Here is a 26,747-nt window from a genome sequence, read left to right as displayed (position 1 = left end):
AAAACTCAAATCCACCATTTAATAACAGCAGCAGGTAAGATTATGGGTCACATTCCCTTCAACCTGCAGGAGCTCTTTGACCGGGCAGTCATTGCTCAGGCACACAACATCTTAACTGACAGCTTCCATGTTTTGTGTGTGTTGTTGAATTCAGGAGGGAGGTGTAGGGTTCCTCTTTGTGAATATAACAGGTGCAAACACTTGTTTGTACCTTTATCAATTAAGCTAATCAATGTGCAAACATGAAAAATACATATGGCTAATTGCATAGTTTTTTAAATAAATTGTTTATTGTTTTTATTATATTTATGGTTTTATTGTCCATGTAAATTTTATTGTGTCTTACTGTATTTATTGGATTTTAGTGGTACCTTTTCTCTTTAAACTGAGCCAAATTTCTCCCGAGGGAGATAAATAAAGAATCCTGATCTTGATTTAATGAGCAGCACCTGGCTTCTACTTACCTTCTTACTTCCTATGGAAACAATAAGGATGGACTAAGGACTGTAGACAATCCTGTGAACGTGGGACTGTCTGTATGCAGAGGACAGAACAAGCAGTCGTGTGTGTAGTTGGAGTAGTACCTGAGCAAAGCCTAGTAATTTCTTGTTGGAGATCTCCAGATGTTTCCTGCTCAGCTCTGATTTCCTCAGCTGGCCGTCGATAGTTGTCAGCCTCCTTTTCAGCTCGCCCACATCCTCCTGACAAACACAAACAAACACACTCAGCTTGTGTCAGTGTGTATGTAATAAGCAGTGGAACAGCAGCTGCCATTTGTAAGATCGACAAAAAAAGCAACTGGACTTCTTAAATTAAAAAAACAACAACAAAAACATTTCAACTCTTATCCAAGAGGCTTCTTCAGCTCTAAAACCAAAAGGTGGAGAGTCCCTGGTATTTAAACCCTCCCCTTTGGAGGCATTTGTTTACATTTGTTCATGTGCATCATCACCTGAGCCAAGGTGTGAAAAACAGCGTGGGTCATTACCACCAGGGGCTTCGGCCCAAACCACTGTGAGGACTTAGCCCACCCTATCATGTGACCTATTGAGGTCACCTGAAGTAAGGGGTGAGTGAGGGTTGAGGCACCTGGGAAGGGATCTCAAGACTGCACTGTAGGTGGACGTTCACTGTGGAAAAAGATGGCTTCTTTTATTCACCTTTCAAACCGTCGGTCTTCCCAGTCCAAAATGTGAAGGCTGGCATCCTCGAGTGACCTTTACCCTTTGGGTGCAGAAGCAACTCAGCCACAGTGTGGTAGACCACATAAAATTTGTGGGAACAGTTTGGGGATGGGTCTCAGTACACGCACATACAAAAATAAAAGGGTGCAGGAAAACGAAGAATCCATGAGAAATAAGTCCACACACCAGAGCTTTAAAACGTGACGCTTCGGGCCAAGATATTATATATCCCCCCACTCTTAAGGTGGTCACGTGTTTGATTACTCAGTGCCCAAATAAGGAAAAGAAAGGGAGGAAATCACACACACAAAAAAAAAAGCAATCAAGAATAGTCGAAATAAATTAGTAAAGCTGAAAATATTAAAAAGACTATTCATATAAAATCCAACATGAGTGCACACCAGTGCAGCAAGCAAGGCCCACAAAGACTTTTTTCCACACCTGTGATGATGCACATGAACAATTGTGTGTCAACAAACACCTCCAAAGGGGAGGGTTTAAATACCTGACCTCGCCACCTTTTGGTTTTAGAACTGAAGAAGCTTCTTGGAGGAGGCATCGTTTACACGAGAACGTTCTCGAGGTCTGAGAGGTGAAACATCTTAAAAAAAAAAGAGGTCCAGTCACCTTTTTCAAGCTCTTGAGACTACTGTGACCTGGATGACTGAGAACGTACACAGACAGTTCTTCAGGTATTAGTACTGCATCATGTATTACCAGTACTGTGATATCTGACTTAATGACTTAAAACACTTCATATGTGTGTGAGATGTACAGTACAGTGCACTGAATGTGAAGTGAGGATACTTTAAAAATACTTTGGATTGCTCAGTGAATCCTGCAGACAAAGAGGAGGAAGCTGCTTTAAATCAGTACTCTGTGTGAGCCTTTGAAACAGCAACACATCTCTACTCAATCCTTCCACGCAGTTTTGGGCTGATGCTAACGTGATGCTATGATGTTTAATGGATTGGAAGCAGCATTGATGATTGCTCCAACACATGAACTTCAGCTGTGTGAGACCCTTCTGTGGCTGAACACCTTTGGATTGTTGCCACACTTTGTTTCGGGATTCAGTTTACAGACTAGTGTTTGAACATTTTCTTTATTTTTTATTCTGTCCTGTCCTCTGTGAGTATTGTTGAGGTGTTTTGAAGCACACACAGAGAAATAGGTCCAAAGCTCCACACCAACATCATGTTTCACAGATGGGATAATAATGCAGTGTTTCCTGCTATTTGAAAAGCCTACAGTTATGTACCTTTATGACTTGTTAAACCGTGGTGGTGTTTGTATCTTCAAACGCTTTATTCTGATTGAACTGGGAGGATCTGAGCTTTCAAATGAAGTCTAGTTTGTGCTGGATGCAAAATAGGCCGATGCCCTGGGGGTGGTGAGTGTTAAGGAGTTCAACTCATTTAACCATGTGACCATGTGTTGCAGCAGCTGTCACTTTTTCTTTCCAGCGCTCTTTGTCCTTGTTTCTTTTGTCCTCCTATCTGTGCTGCTAGATGCTGCTTTGTTTCCCAGGATTCAGGCAGAGGATTAACCACCTGAGATGGAAATCCACAGGTAGTGAAGAGGTAAGCCTGAAAGCCAGAGGAAATGAATCAAAAGGCTTGTTTTCATCAAAGCAGGCGCCCGTGAAAGCAGGCAGAACTCAGTGGCCACTGAAGACTGAGAAATGCTGCCTGATGTGCTTCACAGAGAGGAGAATAAAACATGAGGCAGCAGGGCCTCCAGCTCTGACGGATGAAAAACTTCTTGTGACAACACGATTGAGGTTCACACACAGCTGCTTTTGTTGTTTGGCTCCCGTGTGCAGGTGATAACAGGGAAACACAAACTTTTCACAGATCTGCCTTCTGATCGGAGAATGCCTTGAAATCACTTTTTTTTCACTCTCAGCTTCTCCTGAAAATTCTGCTTTTTCACAGCAACTTCTCATCTCGTGTTCGTACCCCTGACTGCTAGCTAAAGCTCAAATGTACAGCATTTTCCTCCAACAGGCAGAAACTCTGATATGTGATAGAGAAATAATACCTGCTTGGACTCTGCTCCTCTTGTTTGCTTTTTGTAGGCCAGCTGGTTCTTCAGGTCCCTGATCTCAGCCTCCAGCAGCTGGATGACCTCTTCATAGTCCTGCTCAGCACTGCTGGGCTGCTGGTGCACCGCCTCAGCCTCGGCCGCCTGCAGACGACTCTTCAGGCGAGTGTTTTCCTCCACAGTCAGACAGGCTTTCTGTGAGAGACAACAGAATGATTCACAATGAATCTGTTAAAGCCTCCCAGTCTAGGCTTTGTCCAGCAGTAGTAATATGTTCTACATAAAGGTTCACATAATTCAGCTTGCCTGCTATATTTTACATTTGTAAATATGCCTTAGTGGCATATACAGCAAGATGATAATATGAATAGATTATTTGCAATTGAATTTTACTAATTGAGAAATTTTTAAAATGGCTTTTATCTGAGGCAGTGTGGTGTCAGCACCGCTGCCTCACAGCAAGAAGGTCCTGGGTCTGAATCCACCATCTGGTCTCTCTGCGTGGGTTTCCTCCCACAGTCCAAAGACATGCAGTTAGTGGGGTTAGGTTAACTAGTGATACAAAACTGCCCATAGGTGTGAATGTGAGTGTGAATGGTTGTCTGTCTCTCTGTGGTAGCCCTGCCGCTGACTGCCAGCCTGTCCAGGCTGTCCTCTGCCTCTCGCCCTGTGGCAGCTGGGATAGGCTCCCTGCAGTGGCTCCATACCCCACAGTTTGAGAACCACTGATCTAAAGAGTGAACTGCAAAATAACTTGAGGCACTGCATGCCTCCACACAGTGTACGGGCCGGCCTCTCACCTCTGAGGTCTTCTGCAACTCCTCCTCAAGGGTTTTCTTGCTGTGTTCCATGTCCTTCAGCATCACCTGCCAAAAGAGGCAGCAGATGAAGCGGCAGCTTTGTCATGAGGCGGGAGTCTGTGTGACTGTTGGAGACCATAATGCATAACAGAGAGCTCCCTCATAAACATGACTGAGGTGACAGCGATTCTTACTTCGGTCAAGGAAGTGGAATCTCACCAGGTGTTCCATTTTCATTGCTGTTAGTCTGCAGAATTATGCAAACACTTATATAGCTCTTTCTTCTGAGACTTGGTGGAGAGGTGGTGCATGGGTAAAGAAGCAGCAGTTACATTTTATTGTGGATGTGACTGGATTAGGCTTTGGTTTGGTGGAGGTCTGTTTTCCAGCTTCCTCACTCCCACTGCATGGGAGCACGATAAGATGCAAGCTTTTATTCACAGGCTGCACAAACTATTTTCAGTGTTTCATTTGTTAGCCAAAAAAAACTACGGGCACCCAAAAGGCAACCCGGCCTATGATATGAACATAAACTGTGTACATCACACACGAGCCGATCAAACTGCAAAAACATGTTTTTCCAAACTGAGCCCACCTCCAGGAAGCAGGTGTGTTCACCTGAGATGAGCCGAACCCGGGTTTCTGCCTGCATCTCTGAGTCAATTACCATAGTAACAGACTTCCTACAAACTGTTTCTCTCTGACACCCCCCCCGCTGCACGTCCACCAGTGACTGCAAAAGGTTGCAGAAGGTTGTTTTTTACAAGCTGAAATCCCAGTTAGACGTTAGTTTGCTTTTTTCTGTACTTTCAGCCTCTGAAACACTGACTGTAGCATCTCTGTTTAAATCGAGCTGATGAAGCTTTAGACACGGAACACACGGATCAATGATCCATCATTTGTCAAATGTCTGTCACAGTTTAGATCTCGGAGATCTGAAGAGAGAAAATCTGGCTGTGCTGAACTTCCCTCAGAAAAGGACCAAAAGACAAGAAGACTCACACTGCACATGATAACAGACAGTGGGACAGAGGGGGGGCAGTCTGGGACAAACTGAGGGAATTAGAAATAATAAAACACGAACCAAACTACAAGATCAGAACAACTGGAAGTGATCATCACTACAAAAACAACAAAAAAGATGTGTTTTCACCTTCAGATGCTTCATCTGGGTCTGCAGCTGCTTCACCTCAGTCTGAAACTGCTCCATCTCCTCACTGCTGCAGCTGCACTCTGATTCATATGTCTGCACACACACACACACACACACGCACGCATGCACGCACGCACGCACACACGCACGCACACACACAACATGAGCCCTTTACTTGCTTTCTAGTAGAGAACTCAGAATGTGTTCCTCAGACAGTTTAACAGGCAGATTTTTGGGATCTTATGTGCATGTGAGAAGTTGTGAGCTGCTCACAGGTGAGTGGAAGGCTGATGTGTCCATCAGACTGGCTGCTTCATGGTAGGAAAATGTGAAGGGACCTTCCCCCAAACCCAGCTCCTCCAGGTTCTCCTGAAAGGTGCTCCGGGTTGCTTCCACAAAGTCTGAGTCATCACAGAGATGAGAGGTTTGTTACAGAAAAACAAGAAACACCAAGGCAACACACACACACACGCACACACACACACACACACACACACACACACACACACACACACACACACACACACACACACACACACACACACGTGTCCAAACTTTTGACTGGTACTGTAAATGCTGCACCCCACCCCCTGTCTGGAGACAGACTCAAAGCTTCCTCGTGGTTACACAATGTGACATCGTACACAAGTGACAGAACCAATAAGCAGCATGCAGTTCTCACATGAAGCCTGTGATTTGACAGGACCTCAACACAGATCTTCCACCTAGCGACTGACTTAACTAGAAGTATGTGAGGCTCATCTCAGTATGTGTGTGTGTGTGTGTGTTGTTGCATGCACTTTACCTCCATAGGCCACAGTGCCTTGTGGGTCTGTGATCAGACTTTGTCTCAACTTCCTTCTCTTCTCCTCTGTGACATCCAACCCAAGGAAGGACAAGGCCTGAGAGACACGGAGGAACATGAGGACGTTGTCATTTACAATCACACTGCAGCACTCTGCACATCACTGGATGGGCCGCATAAAATTCCAGACTTTGTGCAGTACAAATCAGCACTAATCAATTACAACCTATACACACACTTTTTTCATATTCATTTTTGTGGTCACAAGTGATGTGATTTTATGTAGCTACACTGCTCAAAAAATTAAAGGAACACTTTGAAAACATATCAGATCTCGAAGGGAAAGAAACCTGCTGGATATCTGTGCAGATATGGACTGGATAAGGTGTTAGGGATGAAGGGATGCCACATGGTTTGCCAAAATGTTATTGCAGCAACTCAAAATGGTACTCAGTAGTTTGTATGGCTCCCACACACAGCAAAGACACAGCAAACCTTCTGCCAATGGCACGTATCGATGTGCCATCCTGGAGGAGCTGGACTACCTGTGCAGCCTCTGTAGGGTCCAGGTATGACCTCATGGTACCAGCAGTGACTCTGACCCTAGCCAAATGCAGAACTAGTGAAAACCAGTCAGAAAAGATGAGGAGGGGAAAATGTGAGTGTCCTCCAGCTGGAAAAACATTCCTGTTTGGGGGGGTTGTCTCCTTATTGTCCCTCTAGTGCACCTGTTGGTAATTTGATGAATATCAAAGCAGCTGAAACTGATAAACCCCCCTCTGATACTTACTGACCTCATCAGTATCACAGAGGTTCACTGACTGATGCTGAACTCTGATTAAAAAGAGTTCCTTTGAGTTTTTTTGAGCAGTGTATTATAATTTTATTTAATTACCAAATTCACCAGTCATAAAGCAGCTGCAGTACTCTGTTCAACATGTATGTCAATGTGTACGTGTGTCTTTCTGCTTTCATTAGATTTTTATGCCTCACCACATTACCATATCTCACATAGCTAAAAATAATCCACCTCTCCGTCTTGTTCTTTTCCCTTTGCAAAGAAGCCAACAGCTCAAGAGAGAAGCTTTGAGTATGTCTGTCTCTCTAATCTCATTAATAAAGTGGTAGATTTGGGTCAGCCTATCCAAGCAAAATGTGGGCAAAATGAAAATCACAGCTGAATAACAGTAACAACTGTACAAAGGCTGGAGACCAGAACCTGGCATCAGAGAGGTGAATGAATGTGATGGAGCAAGCAGGAGAGAGATCCATGATTAGATGAATAGAGGTGTTGGGGTGTGAGTGAAGAAATGCTGCTGGTGTGAAAGAGCGTCAGTCACAGTGAGATAAAGCCTCGGGGGGAATTCGCCTGATGGTTTCCCTCCAAAAGCTAAAATGAAGAAAGACAGAGATGCTTCAGAGACGTTGGGCTGAATGAAGAGTTGATAAGTATGACAATCAGGAACTATGGTATTGACCGTCTGACACCAGTGGTAGTTTGAGCTCTCGGTGACCATCATCAGTGCACCAGTGAGGGAAGGATGCCTTCATCTAGAGCCCCCATGCCTTTGATAATGCCCCACAAGGGAAATAAAATCTGATTAGCAGATCACCGAGCATATTCTTCCCTCTGAATGATGAGTATTTCCATATCAGGACAGTGTTACTTCAGCCTGAATATTGTCCACTAGATATTATTTTAATGTTATGGTGAACAGAGTCGGGAGCATGTCTTCCTTTCTTTCCCCTTACTACACAAAAATGACCATCTAGATTTTGTATCTTTTCAAAAACAAAAGAAATAAAAAATAAAATATGAGTTCTGATGAAATAAAAATGAGAACCTGAGGAGAGAGTTTCACGATCCCACATTTCCCCAAATTTGGGATGCTGTGTAACATGTTAGTGATTTTGGAATCATTTAAATCCTATCTGTAACTGAAGATAGTACATACTGCCTCTTCTTTTAAAAAAAATAAGTCTTTGGGAAATCTCAACATCACTTACAATAGTTGTTATTTTGGACAGATATAGATTTTAGCTGTTAAACAGTCCTTTGTCATATTTTCATTTCATATTGAACAAGTGGTGACTGCAGCATATGGACTCTTTCACTGTGCTGGAATATAAACACAGTGTGTTTTGGCACTTTCCTGCTGAAACCATCAGCACGTCCCTGAAAAACATATTGCCTGGCAGCACAAGTTGCAGAACCTTGCTGAATGTATATGTATGTACTAATAACAACCAGACAACTGCCTTGATGTGCACAGTGTCACATGAAGGTATTCCTTTTAGTGTCTGCAGGGATATGGATGCGGTACTGGTCTGTTGACAGAGTGTGAAAGCAAAGCAAAGAATAAGATCACGATACAAACGGCAGAGAGGAGCGTCTCTGCTTACAGTGACCTGGACTTAGACCAGTGCTAGAAAATGGATCCATGGATAGCCCTGGGTCACTGGTGATCTGAAATAACTGCTTAACAAAAAGAAGAAAGCCTTCAGGTCAGGGACAAGGAAAAACTGGAGACAGGACAGCACAATCTAAAGGTGAAATAGAGGAAATGTGAGGACTCTGACAGCAGGAAGCTGGAGGTCATTATATATATATATATATATATATATATATATATATATATATATATATATATATATATATATATATATATATAATTGGTTTGACAACTAAGTCTATGATATTCTTAATAAATACCGTATTCATATCAACATAGTCATTAGAGGTCTTATTTGGACACTGTTGTACAATTTGTAATATTTCACTCTTCTCCACTTTATCAAGAAAAATACCATCAACATTATTAACAATTGCTTTTACAGTATTATAATAATTTTTATTGGTCGAGCCAAATTAGGACCAATTTTTATAAAAATATATTAAAATCATTTAAAATCATTTCATTTTTGTCGTAGACATCTTTCTTGTCTTTAACAAAATAATTTGGGATTTTAAGTTGTGCTTTGTCCTTTTTTACAACTCTGTTAATTATTTCCCATATTTCTTTTGTACTATCTTTATTCTTGTCCAACAGTTTGCTATAAGATTCTTCTTATAATCCATTTCAACTTATTTTTGTATTTTTTATACCTCTCTTCTGAATCTTTTATCAATAAGACCAGAGAGATGCTGATCGACTTCAGAAGGAAGAGGATGGGTTTGTGACATGTGTCTATCCTGGGACAGGATGCTGATGTAATGGAGGTGTACCAGTACCTGGGCATCCACATCAACACAGGCTGAACTGGAAGACCAACACAGAGACTGTATACAAGACAGGGCTAAACAGGCTCTATTTCCTAAGGAAAGAGATCCTTCAATGTGTGCAGTAAAATGATGGCGATATCAGTCAGTTATGGAGAATGCAGGGCACTTTGTCATGATCTGCTAGGGGAGCAATAAGCTGGTGACACCAACAGACTGAATAAAGTGATCAAGAAGGATTTACTCTGATTGCAAACTGCAGTGGAGAGGAGGTCACTGAAAAAACCCTCTGTCTACACAGTGGACAGGCAGTGGAGCACTTCCTGTAACAGACTGATTCAGGTCTGCGATAAGGACAGATACATCATGCAAATAACTCGAGCAGGCAGACAATCATTTAATCTCTTATTCTGACATTTTATTGCCATTTTGAATTCCTTTCGATTTTGAAATATTTTATTTGTATTATTCTTGTATTATCAGCTGTTACAAAATAATTTACAAAATATGAGGCATTTGAAGTATTTCTCATCCCATTATAAAAGCAGTTCTGCATACTATTCTGGGGAAGTGCACGTTGAAAACACCAATCTAATTAGGTTAATGCATTCTTATATGCACTTCGATATCAGTTAATAAATACAACAGCTGTAAGACAATAGAACTGTTTCTCTGTGCTGCTTCAGGCTCAGCAGAGAGAAACTCAGATGACCAAAATGATCTTGGTCCATCAAGTCCTGGACTCTACAACACCTGTAAAGGTACCCTGTGGTATCTGGCACCTGGAGCTAAGTCTCAAGCTGGAGCTGCTGCAGATTAGATTTGCGATTTCCCAACAACATCAGTTTCCAGTTTGCCCTTCCTCAGATCACTGCTGGTATGTATTCAACACTGTTGACCACAATCCTCAACCTAATTTCTCCAACAAAATTATTACAAGCTCTCACCTTTCAGCTACCACCCACATATCCCTTGACATGCGTCATCACTGTCACATAATCAGTGTTACTTATTTAGTCTGTGAGTGTCTATAATATTTTTACTTATCTATTTGGCAGCATGACTCTAAAGAAATCTTCCTAACCAGGTAAGGACTGAAAGGACTCACCAAGTCTAACTTGTCTGATTTGAGGCGAATGAAAGGGTCCAGGGTTATCTTGGGTTTTGCTCCTGTTGGGGACCTCTGGCTGGTTGAACCTGGAGAAAAACAAAATGCAGAAAATTAAAGGAGGAAGGACAGTGGAACAAAGATAAAGAGAATAAAGACAAAGAAAAACAAATCTTTACTGACTTTTGTCAGTTATAAAAGGGAAAACGCCTAACCAGGAGTTTGAGCTGTATTTTTTAAACAAAAATCTTTTCCTAAGCAGACTTCATATGCAGATATACAGCATGTGGAACATGGAGCAAGGAGACACTGGCCTCCTGAATCCTGAATCCAAGCTGGGAGCTGGTTCCACAGAAGAGGGGCCTGAAAGCTGAAGGCTCTATTGGGGTACTATGGTACTATGAGGTCTTTGAGATAAGATGGTATTCAAGACCTTGTAGGTGAGGAGAAGGATTTTAAATTCTATTCTAGATTTAACAGGGAGCCAATGAAGAGAAGCCAATATGGGAGAAATCTGCTCTCTCTTTCTAGTCCCTGTCAGTACTCTAGCTGCAGCATTTTGGATCAGCTGAAGGCTTTTCAGGGAGCTTTTAGGACTGCCTGATAATAATGAATTACAATAGTCCAGCCTAGAAGTAATAAATGCATGAATTAGCTTTTCAGCATCACTCTGAGAAAGGATGTTTCTAATTTTAGAAATATTGCACAAATGCAAAAAAGCGGTCCTACATATTTGTTTAATATGTGCATTGAAGGACATATCCTGGTCAAAAATGACTCCAAGATTTCTCACAGTGTTACTGGAGGCCAAAGTAATGCCATCCAGAGTAAGTATCTGGTTAGACACCATGTTTCTAAGATTTGTGGGGCCGAGAACAAGAATTTCAGTTTTATCTGAATTTAGAAGCAGGAAATTAGAGGTCATCCAGGCCTTAATGTCTTTAAGACATTCCTGCAGTTTAACTAATTGATGTGCATCATCTGGCTTCATTGATAGGTAAAGCTGAGTATCATCTGCATAACAATGAAAATTGATGCAGTGCTTTCTAATAATACTGCCTAAGGGAAGCATGTATAATGTAAATAAAATTGGTCCTAGCACAGAACCCTGTGGAACTCCATAATTAACCTTAGTGTGTGAAGAAGACTCCCCATTTACATGAACAAATTGGAGTCTATGAGATAAATATGATTCAAACCACTGCAGTGCAGTACCTTTAATACCTATAGTATGCTCTAATCTCTGTAATAAAATGTTATGGTCAACAGTATCAAAGCTGCACTGAGGTCCAACAGGACAAGATCAGAGATGAGTCCACTGTCAGAGGCTGTAAGAAGATCATTGGTAACCTTCACTAATGCTGTTTCTGTACTGTGATGAATTCTGAAACCTGACTGAAACTCTTCAAATAAACCGTTCCTCTGCAGATGATCAGTTAGCTGTTTTACAACTACTCTTTCAAGAGTCTTTGAGAGAAAAGGAAGGTTGGAGATTGGCCTATAATCAGCTGGGATTTTGGCATGCAGACTGGAGTAGCCAGAGATCAAACCACCAATCTTTCAGTTAGTAGGAGACCTGCTGTTCCTCCTGAGCTACAGCCACCCCAGAATGTCATCGACAATCTCAGACTCAGTGAAACTGCACCATTGCTACACAGTGACCTAAATCATAATTCTGGAAATGTACTGTAGTTATATTTTGTAATATATAAAAAATATAAATTACAAAAGAGACTGAAAAAAAAACTGTGTGCTCACCTCACTACAAAGTGCTGACATCTGTCACAGCTAGAAACTGGCTTAGCAAGAGGCCGGCAGGGAACTAAATGGGTAGGGCACCTAGGAAATAACCTTGGCTGGGGTAATCCCGGTCAATAGGATTGGGACAGGCTGTCGGGTGGCTTTCAGCCCAGAGCCATGGGCGACCCTTCACATTAGAGCTGCTGGTCTATTTGTTTTTCAGTATGATTATTTGTTACAAACAGTAGTGGTATATGGTGTGTTGGTAGGTGGCCATAATGTGGCTCCCATTAAATATATAACATGCCTCGAAATTAATATGGACTGTAAGCAAGTCTATTTACTCAAAGAATTCTCTTCTTTGTGTCATTTAAAGATCTATAAATAAGGTGCTGAGCAGTTGCATTGATCTGTGGTATTGCTTCTTCATGTCTCTGGCACTACTGGAGGGCTGAGCACTATCTTACCTGCCAGACTGAAACAGGTGTTCACTTGAGTTGAGGTCTGGTGACTGAAATACACTGCATATGATTTTCATCCTTTTTTCATTTTACTTTCATCTTCACAAAATTATTTAGTGATAATTCTGGTCTTATTGATGGTAGAACTGTCAGTTCCATCATCCATGCATTTTCTTCACTTATCCAATTCAGAGTTGCAAGGGGTTCAAGTCTATTCCAGTCATAGGACAAGTGTCTATCGCTGGGCTGACACAGGGAAACAGACAACCCACTGGCATTCAAATCTACGGGCTAGAATCTAACATGCATGTGTTTGGACTGTGGGAGGGAGTCGGAGTATCCAGAGGGGACACTCACACAGTGGAAACTCCACACAGAAAGGCTCCAGCTGACTGGCAGATTCAAACCAGCAGCCCTCTTGCTGTGACCCAACAGTGCTAACCACTGCAGTACTGTGCTGCCCAGGATTGTCAGTTTGACCCAGTAAAGTAATGGCATGCTGCATTTGTTGAATCAATTTTTAGTATTAACAAAATAATAGTGATCAGAAATAATAACGCTTAGAGAAAAAAATTCCTGAGTGAAGATATAATATAATATATTTCACAACAACTGTCTGAGGATGCTTTATTTGCTAGGTAAAGATCTTACGATATTAGATAATAATATCTCAGAGAGAATCCCCAACAAGCACATGATCCCCATGAGCAAGCTCTTGGCAATGATGGAGAGGAAGGACTTGTTTTTAACAGGCAGAAACTGCTGAAGAACCAGGCTGAGGGGGGGCCAGACCATTTGTGGGTGAGAGGAAAGAGAAAAAAGATCAGCACAAAGAGAGAGACAACTAAAGTTAATGGTCTGCAGTATCAGCATACAAACACATGAGGAGTGAAGAAGAAGTGCTCAGCTCATTATGGGAAGTCCCCCAGCAGCCTGAGCCTAAAGCAGTATAACTAAGCGCTGGCTCAGGGTCACCCGATCCAGTCGTAACTATAAGTTCTTTTTTTTACTCATGCAACATCATGACAGTATGACATCTCAGGGCTCAGCCTTAGAGATAGGGCAAGGAGCTTGGTCATTTGGGAGGGGCTCAGAGGCCCCACAAATCATACGAGGATAAAACGTAGAAAAGATTTCCACAACATTCACTGAAGAACGGACCTCTCTGCAGGAACAGCTCAAAACCTGATCTGATTTAAACCTGCCAGCAGCAGGGCGAGGACTCAACAGCCTCTGTCTTCTCTCTGAATTATATTTAGAAGGGTAACTTACTGCCTTTCTATAAAACTCATAATGAATTATTTTGAAAAAGGATCAAAATATGTCATTTGCTTTGGCTGCATATTTCACATGGCAGGTCCTTGTCAAAACCTGCATCTAAAGGACAACACTATTCCCACTTTCCTAGATGCTGATCCTTTTGGTCAGCTTGTCCTTTTGCATTTGGACGGCAGTTTTATAACCTCAATATTACGTATCTTGGTTTGACAGGAACACAGCTGCTTTTTGCTGTTGTTACTATCTCTGGTTTCTGTCAAGCAGCATATACCGTGTGTGTGTGAAGAAGTAAATATGGAAGTGACAAGATGTTCCTGCAGTCACACACTGGGACAGGAAGGATAAAAACTTTGTCTGTCTCTGTCATCTTATATGCAGCTACCATCAGTTTCTAAACATTACAGTAGAAAAAAATGTTATCCATAGATTTTTAGGTCAGAGATTTTTAATAGTTACATGTATGGCATCAATTTGAAAATCCCAAGGGGACATCTTTCTCGAGTTATCACATTCACAAGATTTTCAGAAAACTTGACCTCTCGGGTGCCCGGGTGGCTTAGTGGTGAAGCCGGCGACCACATACATATGCCGCGTTGTGGTGCGGGTGGTGCAGGTTTGAGTCCCAGCCTGTCGCCAGTTTGCCTGGGTGTCTTCCCCCATTTCCTGTCTCTCTACTGTGGATAAAAGCCACTGTGGCCAAAAAAAACTTGACCTCTGACCTTTACCTTGAGGTAATGGATGCAAAAATGTGAACTTGTCCAAGATTTTTAGTAAATGCATTATGTGAATTTGAGCATCCTCAGTGACGTAGTTCTTGAGTTATTTTGCATTCACAAAGTTGAAACACCCCATCAGCCTTCATGATATGCTGCTAGGTCAAAAGTTCAAACTGAAAATGTCTAAAACACATTTTCAGCCTGAATTTTGGCAATAATGGCCCAAATTGTGGGGAGGTGCTAATTTTCAGTGCTTGAAGTATTCGTCCAGCTTTGATTGAACTGGACTTGTTTACATAAAGCACAAAATGCACAAAATAATATGAAATGCAATATGTCAAAGCCTTATGATGTTAGTTCAGTTTGAACTGGTGACGTCTAATATGACCTTCCTCATAACAGTAATACTGCAACAAAAATTTCAAATATTCCACAAGTAACAATTTTCATGCTGCTCAAAGTATTATGGCTCACAGAACCTGCATCAAATTCATATACATATATAACCTCTGCATTTCCTCTGTTGGTGCTCTAAATTATTAAATAACTAAACAAGTTTATTTGTGGAGACATCCATGTAGCACAATTCAGGCCAGATTTAGTAAGCTAGGCAATTGCATGACGTTACAATTGCAAAAATCTGAAGGGAGTGGGAAGTTCTGCAGGGAATCTATGACCATTGCACTAATTTGTAAACAAAGACGCAGCCAGCTCATCTGAGTAACGACCAGATTTCCACCGAGAGCAGCGCAAACTAGCAGCTCATGACCGAGCAGCCCCAATGAGGGAGGGAGTAAAGCTAACTGCTAGCAGAGTGTGAGTGCTGTTTTTACATGTGTTCCTCTCTGGAACCAGGATGACAACCTCAGAACTACAAGTGGCAGCTAAGAACAATCACTGTGAACCCCAGGAAAGCTGTGGGGCCCGATGGTGTCTCTGGATGGGTACTGAAGGTCTGTGCGGCTCAGCTGGCTGGTATTTTTACCAGCATTTTTAACCAGTCCCTGAGCCAGGCTGCTGTCCCTTCCTGCCTGAAGTCCTCCATTATCGTCCCCATCCCCAAGAAGAACACTGTCAGAGGTTTGAATGACTACAGGCCAGTAGCACTCACACCAATTATTATGAAGTGCTTTGAAAAGCTTGTCCGGGCTCACATCATCTCCAGGCTCTCCCCCAGACTAGACCCCGACCAGTTTGCCTACAGATCCAACCGGTCCACAGAGGACGCCGTTGCCACGGCCCTCCACTCTGCCCTCTCTCACTTGGAGCAGGGGGGGGGGGGGGGGGGGGGGGGACTACGCTCAGCTAATGTTTGTGGACTTCAGCTCGGCGTTTAACACCATCCTTCCTGGCAGACTGGTGACTAAACTGTCAGATCTGGGGATACCACGCTCCACCTGTCTTTGGATCAAGGACTTCCTGACAGACCGTTCCCAGAGGGTAAGAGTAGGTCCCCACCTCTCTTCAGCCATCAGCCTCAGCACCGGCTCTCCACAGGGCTGTGACTGCAGCTACGACCAGCACTGTCAAAAAGGCCCAACAGAGCATTTCCTGAGGGTTCTTAGGAGCAACCATCTGACCCAGAATCTGCTGGTGTCCTTCTACCGTTGCTCTGCAGAGAGCATCCTGACCTACTGTCTGTGCGTGTGGTTCAACAGCTGCACAGCAGCAGACAGAAAAACACTCCAGCGAATCATCAACACTGCTCAAAAGATCATAGGCTGTCCCCTGCCCTCCCTCCAGGAACTGTTCAATGGCCGCTGCCAGAGGAGGGCACAGAACATCCTCCAGGACCCCTCACACCCTGGACACTCCTTGTTTCAGCTACTGCCATCAGGCAGCTGTTTCAGGACAATGAAGGCCAGAACAACCAGAGCCACCATTGAACTGAACTCTGTGTGGTCAAATGGACAGTGATGTGGGGTGGTGGTGCTGAGTGTGTGCGTGCGTTGGTGTGTGTATCTGGGCTAGATTCTTCTAATGTTAACTTATTATTGTGTATTGTATTTTATTAATCATTTTTATCACTCATATTTTTATTATTTATTGTCTGAGGCACCTAGAAAAGAATGCATTTTAACTTTCGTTGTGCAATGTGCGTGTACAATGACAATAAAGATTCTGATTCTGATATAAAAATGAACTCTTCTGCCAGAAATTGCCGGCGGCTTAGTGTGATCCTGCAGGCAGTTGTTCTCTGGCTAAACCTGACAGCTTAGGTGAGTGCACGATTCAACCAGCAGGTGCAAGCTATTCAACCTGGAACCTGAATCTGTGTGTAACAGCTGATGTGTAAGATGCACAGAAGAAAACAAAGGATTTCTTTCTGTCAGATCCGGACTAATCCCTGCAACTTTATTGTGTGTCCAGAAGAGCCGACGGAAAACTGGGGAGAGAGAGAGAGAGAGAGAGTAGATGCACAGTAAACAGCCTTGGGTTGAAGTCAAACTCAGGCCACTGCATTTAGCCTTGTAGCACGAGTTAAACTGCCAACTGATTTTTTTCTATTTTGAAAGGCAAAAGCAAAAAAAAAAAAAAAGAAATCATGAAGGGGTTGGTGATTAATAATTTCATGGCTCATGCCAGAGACCCAAGTTCATGTCATACCTGTAGATTTTCACACATCCTTAGTATGATTTATAAATACTGTGATCAGTGGTTTTAGTTTCATACTAATTTGTAGCTCTAAATTGAGGTTCATTCAATTCAATTCAATTCAGTTTTATTTATATAACAACAAACAGTCACCTCAAGGCGCTTTGTATTGTAAGGGAAAGACCCTACAATAATTACAATCAATTATAATCAAGAGAAATCCCTGAAATTCTGAATTATGTACAGTATGTCCATGGGTTGAAGGTGGAAAGATTTTTAGCTTGATCAATGGGAATGAAATAATCTGCTCCATACCAACATCCATGCCTCTGACGTACTCACAGCTTTCAGTCATGTGAGCAGCGTGCAGACTCGGAGAGTAAAATACTGCCCATAGAACTGCAGCACAGGTCTGTGTCAAGCCATCAATATTCAAATTATTGCTCAAAAGTAAAAAAGCAAGCTGGATGTTTTGGGCACATTTGATTCATATACAGCACCCACTGCAGTGCTTCATTCAGAGTGCCACTGTTCTCTGATACACTCATGTGTACCTAGTAGAGAACCGTTCTGCTCTACCAAGAGGAAAGTGTTTGGAAGATGAAGGACAAGAAGTTCTTCATTGTCAAATCAATGGAAAGGCCAGCAATGCCATACTCGACACTTTACAGCAGCTGGAAACACAGCAGGCTGCCTGTGCCTAAAGTTTGCTGGCCAGTGGAAGAAAGTGCAAAACAATGAATTCTCTTTGCTTCATGAATGTTTTTTATTAGTTCTCCAATAAAATCTAACTATAGCCATCAGTGTTAAGATCTCTCATGATCCCCTACTGTATGCTGTTGGATCAAACTCACTGCATAAGCCCAATCCCAACGTCTAACTTTTATTCCCCGATCAGACGGCATATTTAGTGTGTTTCATTTGAACAACATATCAGTGGAAATTTCAACCTAGATTTGGCAATCTTTTATAAGGTATTAGATGGTAATGTTATTTTATGAACTAAGTCACATTTTCATTGTAAAAACATAGACAAGGATTGCAGAAGAATAGTAAATATTTACATGCCATTGCATATAAATATAAATGGTGACAAAAAGAACCCTCACAGAGTTGGTGCCAACTTGCTCCCCATGTAATGGTGACACCACCAGCTAACACTGCATGCACGGATTTGCATGGCCTCTAGAGGTCCCCTAACATTACAGTATGAGTGTGACTCATAGTAACAGCTTCCATAAACCGCCTATGGGGGCATTTTCTCAGAGGCACAGTCTCAGATGAAGGAAATGTCATTGTGGAAGAAACAACATCATCAGGTTCAAGATGTTTCATCACAGGATGAAGAAGATCATCCAGCGTTCAGGTCTTTCCTTTGTCATCCATCTGTATCTGTGTGTCTGTCTATATTTTTGTCATCTCCAATACTGTTGCACAGTGCACATATTTAACAGCTCCTCACAAATGTCCTTGTTCCTGGTTATTGCAGTTTTATTAAAAATGAGCCAAATCTTTGTTTTCAGTGCAGCTGAGATGCTCAGTGCTGTGTTTAATGCTTCTGTAGAACAATGGGGCTCTTATAATAAATATAATGTTTAGTATGAAGACAATGAATCTCTAACGTAAACGGTTCTTATTACTGTTAATCTCTGTGTGCATCGCTCAGTGTGCACCCTGCACAGCTCTGACCACAGCAGCATGAGAGCAAAGGAAGAGGAAGAAACAGCCAGGTGCTCTACCTGAAACGTTAATATCTGGAGGGCAGATGTCAGGAGAAGGTGAGGACACCGGGGCAGGCTCCTCTGCACAGATCTGCACAGAAAAAAATATATACATTCACACATGCAAATGGAAAACACAAATAATTAAATATAAATGAAATACTAATGACCACTGAGGGATTTTGATAGTCACTATTGACTTGCAGGGCAAAGATATTTCACAAACATGCTCGTAGTGAACAGGTTAGTAAATGGTCAATCACCAGCTACCAAAGAACGCAGAGTGTGATTACATTAGCCTGAGAGTTTAGCTTGCAGAGTAAATTCAGGCTTCATCTCCAATCTCCATAATCAACTCAGCCGACTCCCACATCCACTTTTTTTGTTGTTTTTACAGTGGCGATAAACACAGAAAATAACTAGCTGCAGTAAACTAGCCAAAAAAAGACACTTAGATCTTCAGCTGTTTCCCAAAGCTCAGTCAGTTTCTATCTTTTATCCTGCAGTCAGAGTGCTGATGTAGGAGCCTAAGATGTCTAATTATTTTTTGTTCACGTTAAAATCCTGCTGCTTCTGCTTTGGCTGGTATGTTGAGAGAGTAATAAGATGCCACTTATTCTATGAATGGCCTGGAAGATGATGTGGTGGAGCTGACCTCGGGTGATCTGATGTGGACTTTTAAGCGCCCAGAGCTAAAGCTGTTGCCTGATGCTCGCTGGACTCCATTGTGAAGAGACGTGCTGCTTGGAAAAAGTCCTTTCCCTGGGATGAAGGCGACGTCCACTGTGATGTCTTGACTAGAGACAAAAAGTTTTTTTGCAAACACAAAGACATAAGCATGCAACCAGTTATGGTCAACATAAAGTGTTGTCCATATATATACCAAAACATATTCAAGTTGTATGATGAATATGGGCTTAAAGTGTAAAATCAGCTTTAACACGATTTGCTGAATGAAACATTTAACACTGAGGAGGACCAGCCTTTTTTATATACAATGCTCCACTTCTAGCAGATCAAATCTAATTGCACAAAATTAACATTAGCACAATAAAGGCTTATTGTAAATACATAGTTAAGAATACTTTGTGGCCATTGACTGCCTAATGCTTGTAATCCAAGGACATCACCAAAGAGTGGCGTTCAGTAAACAGCAGGGTAATCCCACAGGACAAAAATAAATAAGTCAGTGACCTCAGTCCCTCCGAGCCTTAAAAACCTGGACTAACAAACTCGACAGAAGCCCAAAGTCAAAGACATTTACCAAGAATTCAAACCCCAAACAATGAAAACCCTGACACCATGACACCAAATCAATTCTACACAAGTCCAGAGATCACCAAAGCCTAACACTACACTGTGATAAGGTAAGATTTTTCTGTTTGTCAGTTAAACCCATTGATGGTGATGTGTAATCAGTATATCACTGAAAGCAATTGCAGACACCTGTGCTAATTAGTTTGGCAGGTGTGTCCAATTAAAGGCAAGACTACTTAAGAAGGCTGTCCCACATTATTAAGCAGCCTACATTTTCAGCCAAAATGGGAAAGAAAAAGGATGTGTCGGCTGCTGAGAAGCAACAAATTGTGGAGTGTTTAGGTCAAGGCATGACTACAATCAGCATTGCCAAGACACTTCATCGTGATCATCGCACAATCAAGAAGTATGTAGCTGATTCAGAGCACACACGTGTGCGCGCTGATAAGGGAAAATTGAGGACTCTTTCCAACAGGCAATTACATCAGGTTAAAAGAATAGCTGCAAAAATGCCTTGTCATAGCAGCAGACACGTTTTTGAAGCTGCTGGTGCCTCCAACGTCCCCCAAACAACAAGATGCAGGGTCCTTCAGAGGTTTGCAGCTGTGCGTAAGCCATCCTGTCGACCTCCTCTATCCACTGCACACAAGCAGAAACGCTCCAGTGGGCCAAACAATACATGAAGACTGACTTCAAAACTGTTTTGTTCACCGATGAGTGCCGTGCAACGCTCAATGGTCCAGATGGATGGAGTGGAGGATGGCTGGTTGATGGACACCCCATGCAAACAAGGCTACGGTGCCAACAAGGAGGAGGTGGAGTAATATTTTGGGCTGGAATCATGGGGAGAGAGATTGTCGGCCCCTTTAGGATCCCTGAAGGGGTAAAGATGACCTCCATAATGTATGTGGAGTCTCTCAAACAGCACTTCCTGCCATGGTTCAAGAAGAAGAACCGTGCAGTCCGCAGCAAGATCATTTTCATGCATGATAATGCACCGTCTCATGCTGCAAAGAACACATCTGCATCTCTGGCTGCTATGGGCATAAAAGGGGACAAACTTATGGTGTGGCCCCCATGCTCCCCTGACCTCAATCCCATTGAGAACCTCTGGAGCATCATCAAAAGGAGTGTCTATGAGGGTGGGAGGCAGTTCACATCTAAGCAACAGCTCTGGGAGGGTATTCTGTCCTCATGCAAAACAATAGAAGCAGATACCATCCAAAACCTGACAAATTCAATGGACGAGAGAGTTCAGAAGCTCCTTTCGAACAAGGGGTCCTATGTGCAAATGTAACATCACCCAGAACAAAGGTTTGACTTAAACTGTTTGATTTCAGTTTGTAATAACCTGTAATGCTTATAATTTCACAAATGGCCATTTTTTTTTTCTTTATAAAAATGAAAAAGGTTGAAAATTCTGCTGTGCAGAATAATTTGGAACATGCATTTTGGGCGCATTTTGAGTGTTTTATTTTTTAAAAAATATACTGTTATCATTGGCAGTTTGTTCAAAAACCTTTCAATTGTACTCTAATAGTTGATGACTGGAAAATTACAATGACTGCAATTCATATAGGTAATTTTGGAAAATCAGAGACAAAAAACACTTTTTAAAGTTTTCCCTACTGAATTATGAGGAAACAGGTAGAATATCCAGAGTACCTGTTACTGTTAGTCATTAAATTCAGAAACAATAGGAGAAATTGACTTTGAATTGTGATACTTGGAGTTGATGTAAAATTCATTTGGTTGCTCCTTTAACAAAGCTTAAATGATTTTTGGTTGGTTGTTTGTTTCAACCATGGAAATTTCATGTGGCTATCCCCTGCACTTAAATTATGACTCAAAAATGATGGAAATCATAAAATCATATTTATACTATAACTGATACTAAGTTATAGTATAAATAGTATAAATTATATATATAGTATAAATTATAGTATTATAAGTTAAAATTATTAAATTATTATTATCCAAAACCAACAAAACAAACTTAATTCTAAGAGGGTGAGACAGAAACTTTTCTCAATTTTAACTAGGGGTGGGACTTTAACGCGTTAATACAGTTTATATCGGCGCACAATGTCCAAATTCAGGGGCCGCATCCTTCGAAGGACCCGGCCCACGAAGACCGCAAAGGCCAGAAGTGAGCGTCTAACCTTCATATCAGCTCACCTGCCCTCACCTCTGCATAGCTCATGTTGCAACCGTGAGTGCGAAGCACAGCTGTGTAAAAGCAGCTGGTTAAACAGAGAACAAACTTTTGCTGTTTTTTGTGGTTTAATTTTAATTACTTTATTCAAAATAAGCTGTTAAAACAAGCATAACACATTTCAGTATCAAGGAATACAGCTGAGCGAATGATTAATTTCCAACTATATTAAGTGAGACATTAATGTTGAATAAAACTATCCAGTTATGATGCTTAACTTTAGTTTCAGGAGTTTATCACAGGAGCACTTCCACCCTTCATTGGTCTGTGTAGTAGACTGGTGGGAAAATAAACAACATTTTGAAGTTTAAGCTTATGTATATTGATTCATTCATCAACCAAACTTAAATTAATATTTATCATGTTAAATATTGAAATGCGATTAAAATGCGATTAATTTCAATTAATTAATTACAAAGCTTGTAATTAATTCGATTAATCGAGTCCCACCCCTAATTTGAACTGAATTTAAATGGAATGACCCACATGTGACCCAGTAAAGTGGAAACTACTCAATCCCATGGTCCCACTTTAGATTACATCACACTTCTTTAACTCTCTTTCACAGGAGATGTTTTATACTTCAAATCATGGCCTTTTCTTACCAATATCCATATTTTGTTATGACCAGGTTTATCTGTCAAGGAACATGTGAGACCTTTTTGTGGCCCTTATGGTAGACTTTAAAGGAAAAGAAAAAAAAAACATGTCCTGGTTATTGGCGACTCTGTTTTGAGAAATGTGAAGCTAGCGACACCAGCGACCATGACTGACTGTCTTCGAGGTGCCAGAGCAGGTGACATAGAAGGAAATTTGAAACTGCTGGCAAAGGATAAACTTAGATCTGGTACAGTAATAATTCACGTCGGCAGTAATGACACTTGGTTACACCAACTGGAGGTCACTAAAGTTAATAGTGAATCGGTGAATTGGACTCTGTAGTTTTCTCTGCCCCCCCCCCCCCCAATCAGACCAGGAGTTACATGTTCTCCTTGAATTGCTGGCTGAGTGGTTTCACACGCCTCTCTGCAGCTTCTCTCCTCCTGCCATCCCCCCAAAACCCATCCCCACAGAATCGGTGCTGCTCCCAGACCACCAAAAAACAAAAAATGTTTAAGCATAAAAATTCAAAAACAATAAATAATACAGCTTCATCAAATGCACCAAAGAGTAAAACAGTTAAATGTGGATTATGAAACATTAGGTCTCTCTCTTCCAAGTCCCTGTTAGTAAATGATTTAATAATTGATCAACATATTGATTTATTCTGCCTTACAGAAACCTGGTTACAGCAGGATGAATATGTTAGTTTAAATGAATCAACACCCCCGAGTCACAGTAACTGTGACTACTAAGTACTTAAGAGTAGAATGGGAGGCAGAGCCTTCAGCTTTCAGGCGCCTCTTCTGTGGAACCAGCTCCCAGCTTGGATTCAGGAGACAGACACCCTCTCTATTTTTAAGATTAGGCTTAAAACTTTCCTTTATGATCAAGCTTATAGTTAGGGCTGGATCAGGTGACCCTGAACCCTCCCTTAGTTATGCTGCTATAGGCCTAGGCTGCTGGGGGGTTCCCATGATGCACTGTTTCTTTTCATTCACCTTATTTACTCTGTTTATACTCCACTCTGCATTTAATCATTAGTTATTATTAATCTCTGTCTCCCCCCTCAGCAGATGACCCCCCCTCCCTGAGCCTGGTTCTGATGGAGGTTTCTTCCTGTTAAAGGGAGTTTTTCCTTCCCACTGTCACCAAGTGCTGCTCATAGGGGGTCGTTTGGACTGTTGGGTTTTCTCTGTATTATAGTAGGGTCTTCACCTACTATATAAAGTGCCTTGAAGCGACTGTTTGTTGTGGTTTGGTGCTATATGAATTGAATTGAGTTGAATTGAATTGAACTGAATTGCATTAGATTTTGAGGCAGCTATCTTAAGAATAGGAGACTGTGTATAGAAACAGCTCTAATTCAGTGGTTAATGCAGTTCAAGTCAACATTCATTATAGAACTCTAACTTGAACACATGCTGGAAAACAGCAAAAACATAACAAAAATTGTGTCAATGTCCAAAAACATAAGGAACAAAAGAGTTTGCACTGTAGCGCTGTGTGTGCAGTGGCTGATTATACTCACTTTTCATATAGATTTTACTCACTTTGATTACATCCATTTCTAATATGATCAACACTCACCTGAATTTCACTTTGTTCAACATGCTTTTGGCCTCCTCATGTGTCACTCCAATCAAAGACTCCTTGTTAATGGCAATGAGCTGATCTCCTGGTCTCAGCCGTCCATCCTATACAACAGAGACAACAGTTTTATTCATACAAAAAGCCACAGGAGTCCTGTTTCTGTGGAGGATTAAATGCTATAACAGTTCAAACCTACAAATATACAGGGCCAGTTCCAAGAATCTCAGCCCCTATCCAAGTGTAGTGAGTATCAGCTCTTTTCAACTGCAGGAATGTAAAAGCAGCATGTAGTCATTGTGTCATGTTCAGCTTTTATTTGCACTGTTCTCTGCCTGACATGTGGGCAAGTCCTGCAACTAAAATTGGGCACTGATCAGGAGTTTATACTATATGCAAGTTCTTGTTACTTTGCTTGTGATTACATGGTAAATAGATGGTTTCTTATATAGCGCTTTTCTACTCTAAATACACTTCTATACCACCAGTTAACCTTATGTCCATGTCTTTGGACTGCTGGAAGAAGCCAGAGTAGCTGGAGGAAACCCACTCAGGCTCAGAAAGAACATGCAAACTCTAGACAGAAAGGCCTCAGGCAGGAATTGAACCAGGAACCTTTTTGCTGTGAAACAGCAGCATTAACTGCATCCACCTTTAGCACAAAAGGAGGCCAAGGAGAAACGGTGGCTATGTTGACACATTTGTGTGCGGTCCTCCCAAAAGCCAACAGTATGTATCTTGACAGCAATGACTACATGTAATAACAGTAAGAAATATTTATTTATTTATCCCAAACACTGGAAAATTACTGTGCAGCTAACAGCCAAAACATGGAACAGCAAATTGTGCTAAAGAAGGAGCCCAAAATACTGAAAAGTGAAAACTGTGAATAAATAAATCAAAATCTAAACATTACACAATAAGGACCTTAAAATGAATGCTGGTATTGGGGTATGATGCAACAGGCTGCCACTCAGTACGGTGCCAGAAAAGAAGAAAACTGTTGAAAAGCTTGAACAGCAAATGGAACAATAGCAGAGATCAACATGAAGAGGAAAAAGTGAGGAAGAAGGATCAAAGATAACAAAAACACGTGGCTACATTGTAGCAAAGAATTCTGGTTTCTGTCTTTTCTGGGGCAGGCGCTAAGCTACAGGACCAACAACAGCACCACTGTGGGCCACTGTGGGCCAGTGTGGGCCACTGTGGGCCAGTGTGGCCTACAGTTCAGAGTAGCCTACACTGCCAGTTGTTCAACATATTTCTGACTCCACCCACTAATAACAGTACACAGCTGTAACATGCATGCCAATGCAGTACCAAGTTAACATGAGAATGGATTCTGTGTTTACCCAGACTGTAATCCACGGATAAGATTCATTGTAAATCTACACAGAAATCAAGCTTTCCTTTTTGCATGGTATTTTCCATCTATCATAGATCTGATAAATGCATGGGTACATAATCCCCCTGCTGACTCATCCCACACACACAAAAAAAACAAAAACAAAAAAAACACAGTGCATGAAATATTAGCTTGCTTCCTATATGACACAAAGGATTAAGAGCTGGGATTTGGAAGAAGTGAACAAGCTGCTTCAACATCAGACGACAGAGACAGAGTCAGTGTGAGCAGCTTTTTAAATATGGCTAGGCATTATGTATGCTGTTATGTGAGCTAAGAAGCCTTAATGACAGTGTATGGCTGTACAGCTTTGCTCTACTGTTACACTATGACCTTTCTCAAACATGCGAGTCCATAGGTCAGTGACGAACAAAAGAAATCTATGAGCCTGCTGCATGCAGCCACATCCCTAAAAAAAATCCATTACAGATGTAGAATTAATGTAGTGGATGTAGAGATGGATTTTAAATTTATGTATTAATGTATTCAATCCAATCAAAATTTAAACATTTATTTTCCTTTGATTTACATTCTGGCCTCAGAATTTGGGGTCTCTTGATGCCTCATATTTTGATAATGCATTGTATTTTTCTAATTTGTTTGCACAGACTGGCCATCGGGAAGCAGTCTTACTTTTTTCCTTTTACCCAATACAGAACAATGAAACGATGAAGAAAACATCCAGCTGGTGGTGCAGCAAACGTGTGAAAAAAGAAAATTAAGCTTTGCCACGTGATGCCATAAAGCAGACCTGGGCACTGTATGGCCTGTGGGCCACATCTGGCCCGTTGGTTGTCCCTGTCTGGCCTGTGTGAGGTCAATGGGGAATTCGGATTCAAAGTTAAGTAAGTAC

General features: G+C 41.6%; 1 protein-coding gene across 6 annotated transcripts in view; it reads right to left on the bottom strand.

Moving 5' to 3' along the window:
• Positions 1-26,747, bottom strand: part of LOC115777632 (syntaxin-binding protein 4) — a 142,980-nt gene that overhangs the window by 8,973 nt on the left and 107,260 nt on the right. For 5 of the 6 annotated variants that reach the window (XM_030725555.1, XM_030725556.1, XM_030725559.1 and 2 more), the window contains 10 exons: positions 24,490-24,596; positions 19,483-19,624; positions 18,846-18,918; positions 10,317-10,405; positions 5,989-6,085; positions 5,457-5,584; positions 5,184-5,276; positions 4,031-4,096; positions 3,228-3,425; positions 585-701 (listed from right to left, as the gene is read on the bottom strand). In XM_030725555.1, coding sequence (XP_030581415.1) covers positions 585-701; positions 3,228-3,425; positions 4,031-4,096; positions 5,184-5,276; positions 5,457-5,584; positions 5,989-6,085; positions 10,317-10,405; positions 18,846-18,918; positions 19,483-19,624; positions 24,490-24,596 — 1,110 coding nt within the window. The remainder of the gene's footprint in view (positions 1-584; positions 702-3,227; positions 3,426-4,030; positions 4,097-5,183; positions 5,277-5,456; positions 5,585-5,988; positions 6,086-10,316; positions 10,406-18,845; positions 18,919-19,482; positions 19,625-24,489; positions 24,597-26,747) is intronic. The other variant, XM_030725557.1, reaches the window with a different exon arrangement.

Source organism: Archocentrus centrarchus, unplaced genomic scaffold (assembly GCF_007364275.1).
Source record: "Archocentrus centrarchus isolate MPI-CPG fArcCen1 unplaced genomic scaffold, fArcCen1 scaffold_58_ctg1, whole genome shotgun sequence".
Lineage (NCBI taxonomy): Eukaryota > Metazoa > Chordata > Actinopteri > Cichliformes > Cichlidae > Archocentrus > Archocentrus centrarchus.
This window is presented reverse-complemented; position numbering and strand designations above follow the sequence as displayed.